The sequence below is a fragment of the Aulonocara sp. 'chitande type north' Nkhata Bay genome, linkage group LG10, assembly GCF_057382095.1.
Source record: "Aulonocara sp. 'chitande type north' Nkhata Bay isolate Kocher_YH1m ecotype deep benthic linkage group LG10, A_spYH_male_GT1.1, whole genome shotgun sequence".
NCBI classification, from domain to species: Eukaryota; Metazoa; Chordata; class Actinopteri; order Cichliformes; family Cichlidae; genus Aulonocara; species Aulonocara sp. 'chitande type north' Nkhata Bay.
The window spans coordinates 22,323,389-22,340,292 of NC_141353.1; the positions used below are offsets into that span (position 1 = coordinate 22,323,389).

The 16,904-nt window shown below is 40.8% G+C and overlaps 1 protein-coding gene across 1 annotated transcript; it reads left to right on the forward strand.

Annotated features, from left to right (window-relative positions):
• The first annotated feature begins 997 nt into the window (after window positions 1-997).
• On the forward strand, window positions 998-16,799 carry LOC147320899 (four and a half LIM domains protein 1-like). The gene is made up of 6 exons (XM_086309146.1): window positions 998-1,131; window positions 13,102-13,276; window positions 13,396-13,570; window positions 13,858-14,027; window positions 14,663-14,849; window positions 15,708-16,799. The coding sequence occupies exons 2-6, from the start codon at window positions 13,121-13,123 to the stop codon at window positions 15,857-15,859; spliced, it is 840 nt and encodes a 279-aa protein (XP_086165272.1). The 5' UTR covers window positions 998-1,131; window positions 13,102-13,120; the 3' UTR covers window positions 15,860-16,799.
• Window positions 16,800-16,904: the final 105 nt, after the last annotated feature.

The window sequence follows — 16,904 nt, forward strand, 5'->3', positions numbered from 1 at the left end:
ATTTTTGGGAGCATTCATTTATGCACAGCTCTCTTTATGCACAGCATTTCAATCAGGTGGAGGTCTGGGCTTTGACTGGGCCATTCCAGCCCTGAATCTTTTCTTTTCCAGTCATTTTGCTGTAGATTTGTTGGTGTGCTTGGATCTTTTTCTTATTGCTTGACCCAGCTTGGCCCAAGCTTTAGCTGTCAGACAGATGGCCTCTCATCTGGCATACAGAGGAGTTCATGGTGGACCTCAAGGTGCTAGAGCCTGTGGCTAAAGCAAGCACAGATTGTTACCCCTGAGCAGTGCCTGGCTGCTACTTACTTTTAAAATTTCTATGGAAGCAGGAAGGCTGTTCTTAGTTTTTCCACAGCATTTCTGTTCACATGACTGATGTACAGTATATATGTGCATGTAGCAAGATTTATATTCTCAGTCCTCAGCTATATGAAGAGCAGGATGGGACACCAAGTATGTTTAATATATATATATATATATTTACAATTGCAGTAAGCATCTTCATGAGTGATTAAGTGTAGCTTGCACGAAGTCTTTAAAGGACAAATCAAAATGAGATGATTGAGAAATTGTATCTTTTTGATCTTTACAGTGTGTTTAGATTATGTTTATAGAGCTGAAACCAAGTTTTTGTGTGTGTTGCAAAATCTATGTAGCGTGGCTATGTAACTCTTTTAAAAAAAGCATGTAATGTACTGAGTTCCTGACGAGCTCCGTGTGTCGTTCGGCTGTGGAGTATTTGAAATAAAAATCTCTACCATGCAAAGTTTTTTTGCATTATATATTATATTTATAAAATGTCGGCGCCATCATTTAACTAGGTCGTGGACTTTGAATATTAATTAGATACAAATTGCGCATAAAGGTATAATATTTCTGAGTGAAAGCCTGCTGACTGAACTTCATATTTACTTTTATTTTGAAAACCCACTCTTCTTTTCGAGGCTTCGCGTGGGCTCTTATTGTGAAGGCTGAGCTCTGCGCCTCGGTGTGAGGTGTGGGTGTTTGGCTGGAGTTGATGCGGCCACAGGCTGCAGTATTTATAACACGTGAAGCCGTCGCTGAAGCGGAGTTCCGCTGCTTCCAGAGAGCCGCTCATCCACCGCTGCAGACCTCACTCTGATCCCGGTAAGCCGACCGATGAGCACCGCTGTTTGTTAACCCTCTGTACCGGACTACCCCAGCCTCTTCTCATAAAAGCTGGATTTTAAACGGGACCGAGTAGCTGCTGCGGGGTTATTTTGTACTTAAGTATTCCAGTTATTAGTCTTTAATAAGTATTGCAGATTTTTAGTTACTTATTTACTTTATTTAATAATAAATAAACACGCAAACTCAGAGCAGGTTACATTTTGGTTCCTGTAGCTCTCTTCCTCTCTTACACTTGCAATGATTTCATTTACACTTAATCTGCAAAGCAGCATCTTGATATCCGGAGAGGAAACTAGGCTTAAAGTTGTCCGGGGCGTTGGCTGTCTGTGTAATATGTGTGTGTGTGTGTGTGTGTGTGTGTTAGTGTCAGTCTGAGTGCGTGTGAGCTACAGTTACATGCTGACTTGTGAAAGCCTGAGCTGCTCCTGAAATCTGTTTCCAGTTAGGAAGTCTGACTTTTTTTGTTGTTTTTTTCGTCCAATGATGGAACCTCTGAGGCCAAAAAATGCCTCTCAGAGGTCAATTAAAATTCTTGTACTGCTATTTTTCATTGTCCAACGTTTATGCGTGTGCGTGTAGCCATGTAATTGATGCATATGCTCTACCAGCTGGATTCAAGCTCCCCGGACTTTTTTCTTTGGTACTGGTGTGTTAACACATGTATCAAAAATGCCATGCAGGCTTCAGTTCTAAAAATAAAGCTGAAATACTGACACATGGTTAAATAAACAGTCACAATGTTATGTTGGTATGGGGAAATGATGCCTTTTGTTGCTGGATGATGGAGTACAACATCACTCCCTATTGTGAGCAAACACACAGTGTGTAAAACCAAATCCTACCTTCCACTGCCTCAAACACACACACACACACACACACACACACACACACACACACACACACACACACACACAACTGTGGGGAGTTTTCAGTTGGATTCTAAGCATGTTAAAGAAATTAGAGTGAGCTAGTCCCATTAAAGACGTCCCAGCCCAATAAAACTTTATGCTGCTGGTCTTCCTTCACGTCATGGTAACTCCCTGTTGTGTTTTGCCTGTTGTGATTTTAATAGGATTGAATGTAAATAGGTGCAGACACTGTGGTCTTCTGTTTTTATTGATCCCCAATGGTCACGTGAACACTAGAGTTTAGTTTTTAATAGAGATTTCCAATGGATAGCATGGTAGAAACAGAAAGCTTCCTGTGTGTGTGTGTGTGTGTGTGTGTGTGTGTGTGTTGCCTTTTGTCCTGCAGCCAGTAAAACCTGTTGTGTTGTGTTTGGGTGTGCTGACATTGATCAGGGGGTGTGGAAACTTGTCTCATGCGAAAGGAAGAGGGCCACTTTATTAGTTACAAATTTCCTAAGTTTTCAATTGTAAATTGATGGTTTCTTAACAGAATTGCTTTTCCACTCCACTTGAGCACTCACCAAGTGCTTTAGACAACGTGTGTCAATCTAACATTCACACTCCAATGAACACATCAGGACCAGCTTGGGTTTCAGTATCAAACCACCAACTGTCTGATTATTATTTAACTTGCTCTACCTCCTGAGGCACAGCCATCCCAACTGCACCTTAACACAAATATCTAATCTGCCAATCACATGGCAGCATCTTAGTGCAGTTAGGCAGGTAGCTGTGGTCCAGACAATAACTTAAATCGCTTAGATCGCTTGTTATGCCGAAGAGCATCTCTGAATGCACAACACATAGAACCACAAAGCAGATGGGCTACAGCAGCAGAAGACAACACTTGGGTGCCACGAACAGGAAACTGAGACTACAATTCACGCAGGCTCACCAACATTGGAGAGCCTGTCTAAGCCTGTCTTAAACTAGTCTAAGGAGCTTGGAAGAAAAAGCAGTTCTGTAGGGAATATTTCCCAGCTGGTACTAGCAAGGTGTACCCAATAAAGTAAGGATATCTTAAGGAAAAGGGGAAGCAGTCTTCCCACTTATCATTAAGTAAGAGTGACACCACTCTCATTCATACATTTTCTGTTGAATAAAAAGCTAAGAGCCAGGAGGTTTTAGCTTAGCCATAAAGACCAGAAGCAGGGAAAGGACAACTTTCAGCTGCTCCCTTTAGTGCTCACCACAGTGGAGCATCTGCTTATATCTCACCCTAGTGTGGATCTGGTTTAGGGGGAAAAAAAGAAAGAAAAATCAACCATCGTCCCCTCTGATGCTCACTAATGACTGCACAGTTGTTAAAGTCAATCAACAAGCGTACAGTACAGTATTCCTAACTCCGTGCAGTCGGCATCTAACATCACATCCTATAGATAGAATTGACTTTTTTATTTAAGGATCAGTTAGATTATGCGTATAAAAATGTTTTTTTATTTATTATTATTTTATTTGTTGTTTATATAACAGGGGCTCCACATCCGGAGTGGATGCAGCGAAAATGTTGCCAAATCAAACATGCAGTGACCCTTTGTGAATATTGTTAAAGCATGTTGTGGGTTACTCATTTATGCTCTCCCTGACTCTGCTATGGTTGTTTTAACCTAGAGGGAAGCTACACAGCGCCCTCTGGTGGACAAAGTATACACTGTCAACACTAATAACACATTTGAAGGGTGTTTCTTCCTTTTTTATCTTTACTTTTTAAATTGTCATTTATAAGCTATCTAAATATCAGATACCAACAATTACATAATATTGACAGATATATTGGCCATAGCAATATATCAACTGGGTTGTAACTTTGGTGAGTTCACTGTAGCTTATTTAATTTTAACGTAGTTATTTTTCATTTAGTTTTTTTAAGCAGTAGAAAGAGCCATGCTAGTTGTTTCCCCTTTCTTGTGGTCTTTATGCTAAGCTAGGCTAATCCTGGTTTCTGACAGACAAGACACTTGAAGTATTTCAAAAAATAAATATTCAAAATATTCCTTTATCTAATATTCTCCAGGCTAGAAAATTTAATTAAAAATAAATCTGAATGAAGACTAGGAGAAATATAGCAAACAGCAGCTGAACTGTTGAACTTATACAGGAACTGTTTGGATGTTTAAAAATGGCTCGACTCATGTGAGGAGTGGCTGGAGTAAGAATCTGGAAAAATGGTTAGAAACGGAGATTTGCAGGGATTTTCTTGGTTGGAGATTTATGAGGGTAGACTGGAACAGTTTGGAGACAGGAGAACCCCTGAGACTACATGAGATAATTTAAACTTTTACGAGTAACTTGGAAGTCTTCCCAGCAGGACTGCTCTGGTGCCAGAGTGGAGAGGGTCTTACTGTCACACACACATGGAAAATGTCATGAAAACTGGTCAGACGTATTTTAGCTCCTGATTTAAAGGTCTTCTCGGTTACTGAGTGGAGAAATGAGTGCAGAAAGTGGAGTGTGTAACTCAAGACAAAGCGAGGTGGGTTAAGTGGATCTAACCAGAAGCTTCTGGTAAAGCCATCATGCCTGTCTTGTAGTAGCGGGACATGCTGTTTCTTTGACCTCACTCAGATCTGTTGTATCAGCTTTATCCCACTGTCTGGAATGCAGCTCTCAGCCGGGCCAGGTAAAACAGTCATTCAAGTTTTTCTTTGTGGCCCGCGCTAGAATACAAATGTTTAGCTGAACTTGCTGCCCAGCTTTAATCACTAATATGTTTCTTTTTCAGCCAGAATGATTGGGATCAGTGGTGGGAGCACTCTAACTGCAGTGTTGTTAGGCCACGATAAGGCTATAGTGTGATCGTTAAAGGTGCTCTAAGAAATATTTTGCTTGGTGAATATAGCAGAGGAAATGAATCCAGTGAGGTATCTGCCAAATGTGTAAACTCACTGAAAGAAAGCACTTCTTTTGCAAGAGAAACCATCTGAACAACAATATATGGTAATATGGTTTTCTCTTTGTGTCCAAGGTAGTTGTATACGTATGTAGTTTATAAAGCAAACCAGTTTGTGAACATTGCATCCTAATGAGGGCAGCTTCTGGTCACGGTGCTGCGATGCATTCTTTTTGTCTGTTGATTTTGTTGGTTTCAGACACGGACACACCTCTTTTATATGGTAATCCAAAGGACTTTAACCAAGTCTTTAGAACAACCACCTAACTGACAAGGGCACCAATCAGATTGTTATCTTTGTTTTCTTTAGTCAGCCAGAGACTTGTTGCCACTTAAACTTGATACAAGGTCCTTCAGATATCGCAGATGAGATTGCCAAATCCTTTTTCATCTTCTTTAAATCATTTTATTACTGTTGTAATATGTTGTAATGTGTTATTACCTGTGCAGATGGTTGCTAACGTCAACTCTCTCCATGAAAATGAAGAAACTTTAAGAAACTTTTAATAAATGACCAGTAACTTTTGAATTTCCATATTTTCACGCTACAGGTGTTAAATTCTAAGTATTACTGTTTGCTTGTTACTATTGTTGCCATTAAAATAACACAACTTCAACCAAGTAAACAGAAATGGACACTTTGTGTTTTGGAAACTTTAATTTATATAAACAAAGCTGCAGCTACTTTTTGAAAACGTGAATTCTCTTCACTTATTTTTATTAAACAACCATTCAAGGTTTTATTCATACAGGCCTAGAGACCAGTTGGCAACCTCCTGGCAACCACCAGTTGCTAGGGAAGAGTGTGTATTTCCCAGCCAGTTGGTGATGAGGTGCATGGTGCTGCACAGAAAACCACCTTGCGATTGCTTTAGTCACTAACAGATTACCCAGGTTGCATGAAGTTTGTACAGAAGACTTGTCTGCAAACACCAACTGCTCCTAGTGCAGTAGTGAAAGTGTGAAAAGTGTTCTGCAATCTGTAAATGGAGACATTTTCCCTTCAAAGTAAATGTGTTGGTTGCAACAATGAGCACATTTACTTTGGTTTCTCAAAAAGAGTTTTACTATCATGCAGCTGGTAAGCATCTGCAGGTAAATTGGTGTCTTCCATGCAAACTATATGCAACCCGGGCAATCTGCTCGTGACCAAAGCAATCGCACGGAAACTTTTGGTGCCGCATTCTCTTTTAGACCTACCTAGAAACATACAGCAAGCTACACCAACCTCTTGTCAACAAGTTGGGGAATGCAAATTTTTCTTTAGAAAGGTAAAACTGAAAACTAACTAAGCCTATGTGACTGAGACCACAGCTAGCTAATCTGCTTTAATGCTGAGGTTTAATAGAAAAATGAACATATTGTGAAGATAGGGGAGAAACTAGAACTCATGGAAAAAAACCCACATGGAACCACAGGGATAAATTCCACACATAAAGGTTTAAACCCAGAATCCTCTGTTCCTCATAGTTTAGTCATCGTCAGGCCGTTATCACTGTTAATGTAGACGTAAGAAACAAGATTGCTTAAATGCCTTTATAGGTTAATGCTGTGGACATTTGCAGTCTCAAAAGTTTCACTTCCTGCTTATGCAGAGGTTAAAACATATTTTTCTAAGCAAACTTGCACGATGAATTCAGACTTGAGGCCCCTGCAGGCAGTTATTTTGTGTTAACTAAAAAAGTGTCACAATGATGCGATACACATCAGTTTGCTTGTGTTTTGGGTAGATTTAACTTTGCAAAGCAAAATGTTACCCAACTTTTTTCCCCCACGAAGTTAGTCATTAAATTGCTAAACTTTTAGACTTCCACATTTTAAAGGTCTCAAGCTTCTCAACAACTGCAACATCATTAAGTCATCATTCATGCCTCGCCTTGATGTTTAAACAATGAGTGACTCCTTATCAATACTCAGGATTTTTCCTGCTGTGCAACCAGAGGAAAGTCTCATTTCTGAATCCAAGTGTATGATAAGAATTTGTTATCTATCCCATCACTAAAATCTGCATAGCAATGCCACAATAGGAGGAAATTGGAACAACAGACATGTTAAGGTTAGCAGAGCTATCTGCAGGCTGCAGAGAAGTACTGGCTGCCGTGCTAAGTCTGTGATTTTTTAAAGAAAAGTCAGCGCTGAGGTCACACCTGCAGCACATACTGAGCGACGTAAGTTGAGCCAGGGTCTGTGGAATCTGCATTAATGACATATGAGTTTAACACAGTCAGTCTGTATGGACGAGCATATTAACAGTTCACTCAGTGTGTGTGTGGCTGAACTGTGCCAGCTTCACAGTTCTGATGGAGACTTCCTGTTTCTCATTTTTCCACTACATTCTTGAGCGATAAGCTCATGCCAACACACACACACACACACACACACACACACACACACACACACACACACACACACACACACACACACACACGGCTGGTACACACTCTAAAATAATCCACACTATGTCATGTTTGCACTGGCAGATTTCTTGTCTGTCTCTGCTTCTTTATTGCGCACTCGCTGTCTCTTTCACATCCCCACACGTTTGCCTGATTTTCTCCTCGTCCACATGACATGATGTCACCTTTCCGCGCTCTGTGCTTACACAGTGTGGAAGGCTCGGGTTGGAGGAAGTGCTTCAACTTGTAACCGTCACACTAAGGTGGCTGAAACTTTAACCGAAAGAGGGGAAAAGATTCAGGGTGATTTAAAACTAATGCAGCCGAAATCCACTCCCACTTCTCTTTATTCCCTGAACACTCAGTCCATGAAGGATTAAGGATGACACTCTTCTTATTGTTAACAACTGCCATAAAAAGACCAAAACCAACAATGAACCGTTTCTACAAACATGCCTGGTTATCTTAACCCTGTCATACTTTATTTTACAGCACCAATATTTTTAGAAACTACTAAAAGTGAGACAAACCATGGGCCCTGTCGTTCCTCTGACTCAATCCCACACACACAATCCTGCATTTATCTGACTTTAAATAGTTCCCAAGAACACATAATTTACTCTGATTTATTGTCAATAAGAAAAATAAAGACTCACACAAGCCTTTACCACCAGTGCCTTATGCCAATGCCAACTAAAAGTCTTAAAAAATAAAATTTACCAAGTGTGGACAAACTAATGTCACTCCATGGAGAGCTCCACATTCCCACAATGAGCTTTCTTTGGCTGCAGCACTGCCCTCAACTCTGCCTTTAGCCGTGACTGCGTGACACAGCCTAATTTTTCCGTGGTGATCTGACTGAGTTTCGTATTGGCCGCTTTAGCTGGAAGAAAACGATGTGTATGTGCTGCAGTGTTGTTACACAGTGCTATTTATTGCTGGAAAACAAAGTAAAGACGTGCAGCAACAGTGTACTCGGAGCTGCCTGATGTCAGTTACACCTCATTTGTTTTAGTCCTGGCTTCCTGTCAGCCATTGTTTAGCTCCCATCAGATAACAATTTCACGGTGCTCATAGCCAAGCATCAATACTGCCTTCTATGCGGTTACTGAGCAGAGTTCTGTGTCTTTGCAAAGTTCGACTCTGCAGGTGAAAGCAAAAATGAGAAACGGAGCAGGATTGAGAGCACTGGAAATCTTAGCTGAATCCTTATTAGTTTGGGAAGAGAAGGAATTAAAATGTCAAGAAGCGTGGAGGGAAAACAGGAGGTAACAGGTAAATGCCAGACCTCGCCTTTATCTGACAGGACTTGCTTTCTTCCAGTGGAGACGGATGAGTAACCTCTTCACACCCAGTCACCAAATAAACCAGACAGCTGCTGGTTGCTCCATTGAGTAATGATTGAGGCGGCCACCGAGGGGAAGATATATGTCCAGCTCCACAGTTCGGAGCTTTATTGTCTGTTAAGGAGATGAGACCACAAAGAAGTTATTTAATCAACTTTATTAACCACAGCACCTTTAACCTCTGCCTCATATGTCTGTCAAAAAGCAGCCTGAGACTGGATATTAAATTAAAATCGGGTTTCCTTCCAGACTTTGTGAAAATGTTCATCTGCTTGTATTTGAGACTTTGAATTATGCCATAAAAATGTGCTTTCATGAGCATTCCCAGTCTGAGGAAAACAAAAAGACTTGTGTTGAAGGTTTAAATCACTTGCAAACAAACGAGCTGAAACACATTAAAAATCATTTTGATCAGTTTCGATTATGTCTCACTGACACTAGCAGCTCATCCAGATCCATCGCAGTTCAGCGGGTATTCTAATGTGTGAAGTTCACAAAGAAAGCGTTTAGTTTGCTTGTCATTGCTTAGATTTATTGCACAAAATAATGACTTCTTAATAGATTCTAATTTTCAAGAAGGCTCGCAAACCGTTCTATCCACGACAAGTTCATCCAGAACACCACCCAATCAAAGTGCTCCAGCATTCACTGCGTCCATAAAAGGCATGAGCATCATCGTTTCACAGGATACACAGTGACGACACCATATTTCAAGCTGTCGCATCGTTTTGTATCTTCTGATGTTTGATCTTCATCAGCAGTAAGAATCTGATGGGTGGTTTCAGTTCAACTTCGTTCACTACACCAGGAGCAAAATTAGGTGTAACTGAATAATTCAAAGCATGAGAGTTATGTTTTGAAATGAAAAGAGAAAAAGAAAATGACAAATGTTATCTTGAACATATTTGGGTGAAGACCCATCGTATGTGAGTTTGATTAAATTCTGGTTCTCGTCAGTTGCGGATGGACGACGGGCGCTTCGCTATGGCACAAGCTGATGAGTCTGCCAGATGAGCTAAAGAACAGATGTTTGAATGAAAAGGTCAAGTTATTCAAAAGTGGTATTTTAGCCATGATGAAAGTGTGGCCTCTGTGGAAGTGAAATGATAGTCTATACTATTTTTGCACAGACTCTCGAGGTCCTACGGGATGATCGTTTTTTATGATTTTGTATGAGATGTCTGCTGATGGCTTTGTTAACCATTCCCTTTGGCACCATCGTTGGGCAAAAACGTCACTTTTTCCTGTATAACCACTAATTTAGCTGTGTTTAGAGACATTTAGCAAAACATGTTAGTGTTATACTCGCTAAACATCAGCATGTTACCATGGTAACATTACTGTTGAGCTAAAAGCACTATTGTAATTAAGTAGAATGTTTAAAAAACTGCTCATTTTATCCCAATTTGAAATGTTTTCAAGTTGCAAACAGTTTTTCTTGTGATGGCCACTACACACTCAATAATGCCTATTCAGCCAATCACATGGCAGCAACTTAATGCACTTACGCATGTAGACATGGTCAAGATGACCCGGTGAAGTTCAAACCGAGCATTAGAGTGAGGAAGAAATTTATTTTGGTGACTTTGTTGTTGCTGCCTGACAGGCTTGTTTGAGTATTTCAGAAACTGCTGATCTACTAGGATTTTCCCACACAGCCATCTCTAGGGTTTACAGAGAATGATCTGAGAAACCGAAAATATTCATTGAGCAGCAGTTCTCTGGGGTAAAATGTTAATGTCAAAGGTCAGACGAGAAGGTCCAGACAGCTCCAAGCCGATAAGAAGGCAACACAACTCGTTACAACAAAGGTATGCAGACGAGCATCTCTGAGTGCACAACACCTCAAACCTCGAAGTAGATGGAATACAGTAGCAGGTCACACAGGGTGATACTCCTGTAAGCTAAGAACAGGAAACGAAGACTATAATTTACACAGGCCTGCCAAATTTGGACAATATAAGACCAGAAAAGTGTTGTCTTGATTCCTGCTGAACATGCCCTACAAAGGGCAAAGATCAGCAATTGCCAGACCCAGGCCCAGCCATACACACATGTGCGCACACCACTCATTTATGGTGGTGTCAGCCCCCCGAGATGTCAGCGAGCAGATGCCTCCCCGAACTAGTACCGAACCGAACGGGGTCCAACCTAGTACTAGCAAGAGGCACATAATAAAGTGACTAGTAACTGTACATATAACAGTTGCACAACAGTTAAATGACCTTTACATTTGATGCACTACAGAAATGGCTGGTGGACAGACTGGGAAAGGAGTTTCCTAAAATGAGAACTTCCTCGTGAATGTGTGCCGACATGTCGCTCCATACAGGAGGTGAACACTATAGTTTGTGGTTTCTAAGGGAGTGGTTCATTTAAGAAGTGGAGTGTGTGTGTGTCTGTGTGTGTTGTCATAAGGATGTCAGCGTTCCTGATCTCACCACATTAGTCATGCCAGGCATTCCTTCATGCGTTCACCACACTGTGCAGACACACATGGACACACACACTTGTCTCACAGCAGTTTGTGAGAATTCCTCGTGGTCAGGCAGCATGAACCTGATGTGGGAAATAAGTGAGTGAACAGACTGTAGAGATCGCTCCTCTTCCATATTTCCGTGCCTTTGTGTAGCTGTGATTTTAAAAAAATACATTTTTAACCAACATGTTGTTTATTATTTACCGTCTGAACTTCTGGCCCTGTAATCACAGCTCTGTGATCAGATTTATGTTGGTCAACGTGGTGATTTTGGTTCTATGTTTAGGGCGTTTATGTGTCCTGTATTTTAGGGAGAGTGAATTCTGGATTCTGTAGTGTGAGAAATCAAGTGTGCCAACGTTTGCGGTGCTGCTCGTCAGCATGATTAAACAAGAACTAGCAAACAGAATTTCAGAAAGCTTGGTGCAGATATGACGCACGGGCAAATGAAGAACCCATTAGGATTTGATATGGATCCAGATACGTTTCCTTGGAGACGGGGCACTGACTCATAGAGCTTCTACTCTCCTAATGACCTTCTTGGTTTCCTCATTCTCCATTAAAGTAACAAATGTTGGTCCTCAGGAAGGCTACAATTGTGAGATTCTACTAATATTACTAACATTAATATTTGCAATTAATAATAATAGAATAATAGATAATTAGATAGGTTTCACTTGGCTGAAAGGGTTGCCAGGAGAAAGACTCTTCTCTCTAAAAAGATCATAGCAGCATAATGTAGGTTTTCAAATTTGCATCTAAATAAACCACAAAACGTCTGGAATAAGATCCTTAGGACAGACGACGACAAAGTGAAGCCATCTGGCCACAATGCACAGCACCACATCTGGAGAAAACCAAACACAAACAAACTGGGTCATGCAAGAGGACAATGATGGCTGAAAAAGAAAAGAATCGGTGTTTGGCTTTATAATGCATGGCATGGAGTGCAATACATGCATCTAAAATATTGTGGAGTACAAGAAAGTAGTATTACACAATACAAGTACCAACACAAACTCTCACATCTGGACACGTCCCTGAAACAGGGCAGGTATATGGCCTGGGAATACAAAGATGAGGATGGATAGATTACTAGAGGAAGGAAGAGGAAGTCAAGAGCAAATAAAAGCCTAATTCATCTGCCTCCCGAATCAGCTGTAAAATTTGCTGTCAAACTTATCAGTTAGGAGCTGCTTTAACAGGAAGAGATAAGATGCATAAATGGAGAGGAAGCGAGCGCACCGCACAACCACTGTAAACACAGGTACACAGAAACACTGACAGATACGTCATTGTGTATCCACGAAATCAGCTCGAATAACACACAGCTCACACGCAGCTGTGAGCTGACAGAATCCCAGTTCAGCCTCTGATTTCCTCTTTGATGGTGTCTTAGTTTCACCAGCTGCTCAAACATCCCACAGAGCTGAGCCGCGGTGAATAGTTATGGTCTATGTGCTCTGTGGAGAAATTTCAGCTCCGAGCAATCCGTGTAATCATTTTTGTCTCATCTAACTTTTTTATGTTTTTCAAAGATTTTTGCACACAGAACATAAGAAGAAAATAACCTGATGGTTTGAAGAAGTGGTGGAAAATGGAAGTTGCTTCCAGAACTGTTAGAAAGAAATTATTTGATTAATGAAGCACATGATCAGGAGGCTCATCCATAATGAGAATAAATAATTGCAGCTGGATTGTTTAAAATGAGCTCATGCTTAAAAATTTGTGATTGGTTTTAAAGATGTGCTGTTTGGTGAGGACCAAAAGTTCTTAATTGAAACCACAAACGACTAAAATCCATTTTGACCCATGAATCATAAAATATGAACCGTTATCTGTTGTCATAAAACAAAACAAGTGTGGTGTTTACCGCCGTTGCTGGGCAGAGCTTTTACTTCCTCCCTCCGTTCTGTTCTTGCTGCAGGTGGGACTGTATCCTGACGATGGCGGACAGCTCGCAGTGTTTCTACTGCCGCGAGGACCTCGGGGGGAAGAGGTTCGTCCGTAACGAGGGGAGGCCGGTGTGCGTTCGCTGCCACACAAAGTTCTGCGCCAACTCCTGCGCCGAGTGCCACCGTCCCATCTCCGTGGAAACAAAGGTGTCTTATCGAGCTGCATTTCTCTGTGTGGACTTAGAAGTTTTGGTATTTCCTGCCACCTGCGTCCAGCTGTCATCCAAAAAAACCCTCCAAAAAATCTCTCCGTTTTCCTCCATCAGGAGCTCAGCCACAAGGGCCGATACTGGCACGAGGAGTGTTTCCGCTGTGCAAAGTGTTACAAGCCTCTGGCTAAGGAGCCCTTCAGCACCAAGGATGACCGCATCATGTGTGGGAAGTGCTGCTCCAGAGAGGATGCTCCACGCTGCCACGGCTGTTATAAACCCATACTGGCGGGTACGACTGATCACATTCACACCAATGCTCTGTAGAGGGTGGCCCACTGATCTGCTTGTCTTGTGTGATTAAAAAACCAAAGAGTTAGCTGGAAAAAGTCATTTTCAAAAGAGTTTCTTCATCAGAACATCTAAATATATACATGATTTAGGGCAGTACGGGTGTACTGACTATTATAGTGTCAAACTATTGTTAAATAAAAGGACTCATGCAGGCCTAAAAATGTCCTCTGTACTACTGTATTTATTCAGCATTAGCAGTAATAATCCTTCTCCTCTCCCCTGCAGGAACAGAGAGCGTGGAGTACAAAGGGAACTCGTGGCACGACGAGTGTTTCACCTGTTACAGCTGTAAACGACCAATAGGATCACAGAATTTTCTCTCCAAAGGAAGTGACATTTACTGCAGCCCCTGCTATGATGACAAATTCGCTAAACACTGCGTGAGCTGCAAGAAGGTAATTTCTCTCACACAGGGAACCAGGCCACCCTCATATCACCAAGATCACTTTGAAGTCACATTTTTATAGCAATTTTAGGCACGCTGCCATTTAAATGTTTAATTGTGTTCATTGTTTTATTTTTATTTGCTTTGACATGTCAAAATTCCTTTAATAAGCAGGCTGTAATAGTGCAATAATTCATAAAATCTTAATCTTTGGATACTTAGGATAATTTTTTTTCTGTCAGGGAAATCTGCAGCCTAATTGCATTTTAGCCTTTTACCCCATTACACTAATGACTGACCAGATTATTAATAAATTATTGCTTCATTTGTACTTTTAACTCGACTATTTAATTCATACCAAACTATGCTAAATGTAACAAATGTGGAAGCCACTGTATCTCACTTGGTTGAGCAGGCGAACCATGCAGTATGTCATGGGGCTACTGCAGAGGCTGCTTACAGCAACCTGCTTGTTCTCTTAAGTTTCCTGCCTTCTCTCCACTGTCGTCTCTAAATCAAGGCTAAAATGAACCCAAGGAAAATATTTAAACAAATCTCGGATGGAGATGTTATTTTAACAGTAATTAAACTACTCAAAGATTATTTTAATTGGATGGTAAAACATCCCTTAACTTCTATCTCCAGCCTATAACCTCTGGAGGAGTGAACTACCAGGACCAGCCGTGGCACAGCCACTGTTTCGTGTGCAGCTCCTGCGCAAAGCCTCTGGCAGGGACGAGTTTCACCAACCACCAGGAGCAGGTCTTCTGTGTCGACTGCTACAAGACCTCCGTGGCCAAGAAGTGCAGCGGCTGCCAGAACCCCATCACAGGTTAGCTTTATACCTGAATTCCTTCTAAACACCAGCGCTTTCACAATGAGAGCATGTTCTCACTCGTTAGTCTAAGTCTTAATACAACATGGTGTTTGTTTTGTAAGTGATGGCTCTATTAGAGTCAAAAGGAGGTTAAAGCAGGTGGCACTTTACCATTCGAATGACATCTTAGCTGGTGTAGTGCGCAGTATCTGCTGTGTCCATAAAAACTCAGCTAAAGTGTTTGCAACAAATATTATTGCATCACAGTGGCTACATCCTTCTTTCATATGCAGTCTGTGATATTGCAGCATGAAAGACTGGACCGACTAACAAGTAAACACAGATCTCAGCTGAGATCTGAGTTCTTAGTTAAACTCGTGGCATTAAAATAAACACAACAGGTAAATGGAAGCTGTACCAGAACCATAACTATGACTGAGTGCACTCAGCTACCAGGTAAGTAAGAAAGAAAGGGAAGTTTGTCTTTATAGCACTTTTCCAGAGAAAGAATAGTTAAATGCACATGCCAAAAGCAACATAGGCACACAAACACTACGCAAACACCTGCATGAACAGATGAGTTTTAAGCTGCTTTTTAAAGGATGACACAGAGAGTCAAAGGTGCAAAGAGAGGTGTAGGTGGGGGGGACCTCACACCATGATGTTAAAAAAAACCTAATAACTATTTGAAGATAAAAAATTAAATCTTTAGATGATTTTAAGGTGTTTTGTAACTTTTCATCTGACGGATCCAGATGTGCTTTAAGGCAATTCAAATACAGCTGATGTCTTTACTGATTAAGACCAGCAGGTGGCACACAAAGGTAGACCAAAGACACGGTCTAACTCCCCTCTGCTCTTCTCTCCTCTCAGGTTTTGGTAAAGGGGTGAATGTGGTGAACTATGAGGGCAGCTCCTGGCATGAATACTGCTTCAACTGTAAGAAGTGCTCCCTCAGTTTGTCCAACAAGCGTTTCGTAGCCAAGGGAAAAGACATCCTCTGCACTGACTGCGGCAACAAGTAGAGACGGACGACTTTATGCTCGTTTCAAAATGATGTAAACCTATTCCCCTGCATTCTTCTCCTTTCTATCACCAAGCTGGCCTTCACTTCCTGTCCGCTCCGGCATTATATCCCCTCTGATAATAATGTGAATAATGAAATAAAATAAAGTAAATAAATAAGGTGATAGAGTCTACAGTGCTCCCCTTGGTAAAGCAAATGTGTTTGGCGAAACAAAGCACTCAGACCATGACTCTGCTGGAGGACGGGTTAATAAAATAATAATAATAATTTAAAAAAAGAATAAAAGGATGTAACCTTACCTGTTTGTTTTTTGTTGTTGTTGTTTTTACATGCCAGCAAGCATCTTATTTCAATATTCTGTTTATTATCCAGCTGAAATCTTGGAAGATTAATTGATGTGAGTACTTTAACCTGCTCTGATGTTAAGTGACGTCTACGTCTGAAAATGAGAAACTCTGAGTCCGGCAGCGGCACGTGTCAGACTTGTATTACATTAAAATGTGTGAGCTGGTGTTTTGAACCACTAGTAACAAGTTTTCACAGGAGGTGACAGGAGCCTTTTCTCTCTGTCCAAATGTAAGAGAACAGTATTTTTACCAACAGCTACCCGACTCTGTTGTTAGAGCTGCATCATTCATTCTTATTCTGCTAAAGCTAACCTTCATTTACTGTGTTGTTAAAAGCTCAGAAATCAATGCGTGTCATGTTGCAGTCGGTAAATGATAAAAAAAAAAAATCTAAGGTTGCTTAAATTGCAGCGTTTAATTGTTCATGTGTCCGTATTTAAGTTTTAACTGCTAATTGATATTTGCTTGTTGTATTTTTTACATAAATAAAATTTGTAACCCTTTCACTTCTAAATAAAGATAAAATCTGAATAAATGTTGCATGTTTCTGTGAAGATCAAAGCTCAAATAAACTTTCTATAAAACTGAGAATGACTTTTTCTCTTTTTGATTCAATTTCTCAGTTTATTTTTAATGAATTTTTTTTTTTTGTTTTTTTAACTTCACATTTTATACGGATGGTTTTGTTGCACAGGG

What these genes read in the sequence shown, in the direction of transcription:
- LOC147320899 (XM_086309146.1), top strand. Translation starts at nt 13,121, where the DNA reads ATGGCGGACAGCTCGCAGTGTTTCTACTGCCGCGAGGACCTCGGGGGG. An exon ending in TTATAAACCCATACTGGCGG is followed by an intron (nt 13,571 to 13,857) that starts GTACGACTGATC and finishes TCTCCCCTGCAG; the next exon opens with GAACAGAGAGCGTGGAGTAC. An exon ending in CTGCCAGAACCCCATCACAG is followed by an intron (nt 14,850 to 15,707) that starts GTTAGCTTTATA and finishes CTCTCCTCTCAG; the next exon opens with GTTTTGGTAAAGGGGTGAAT.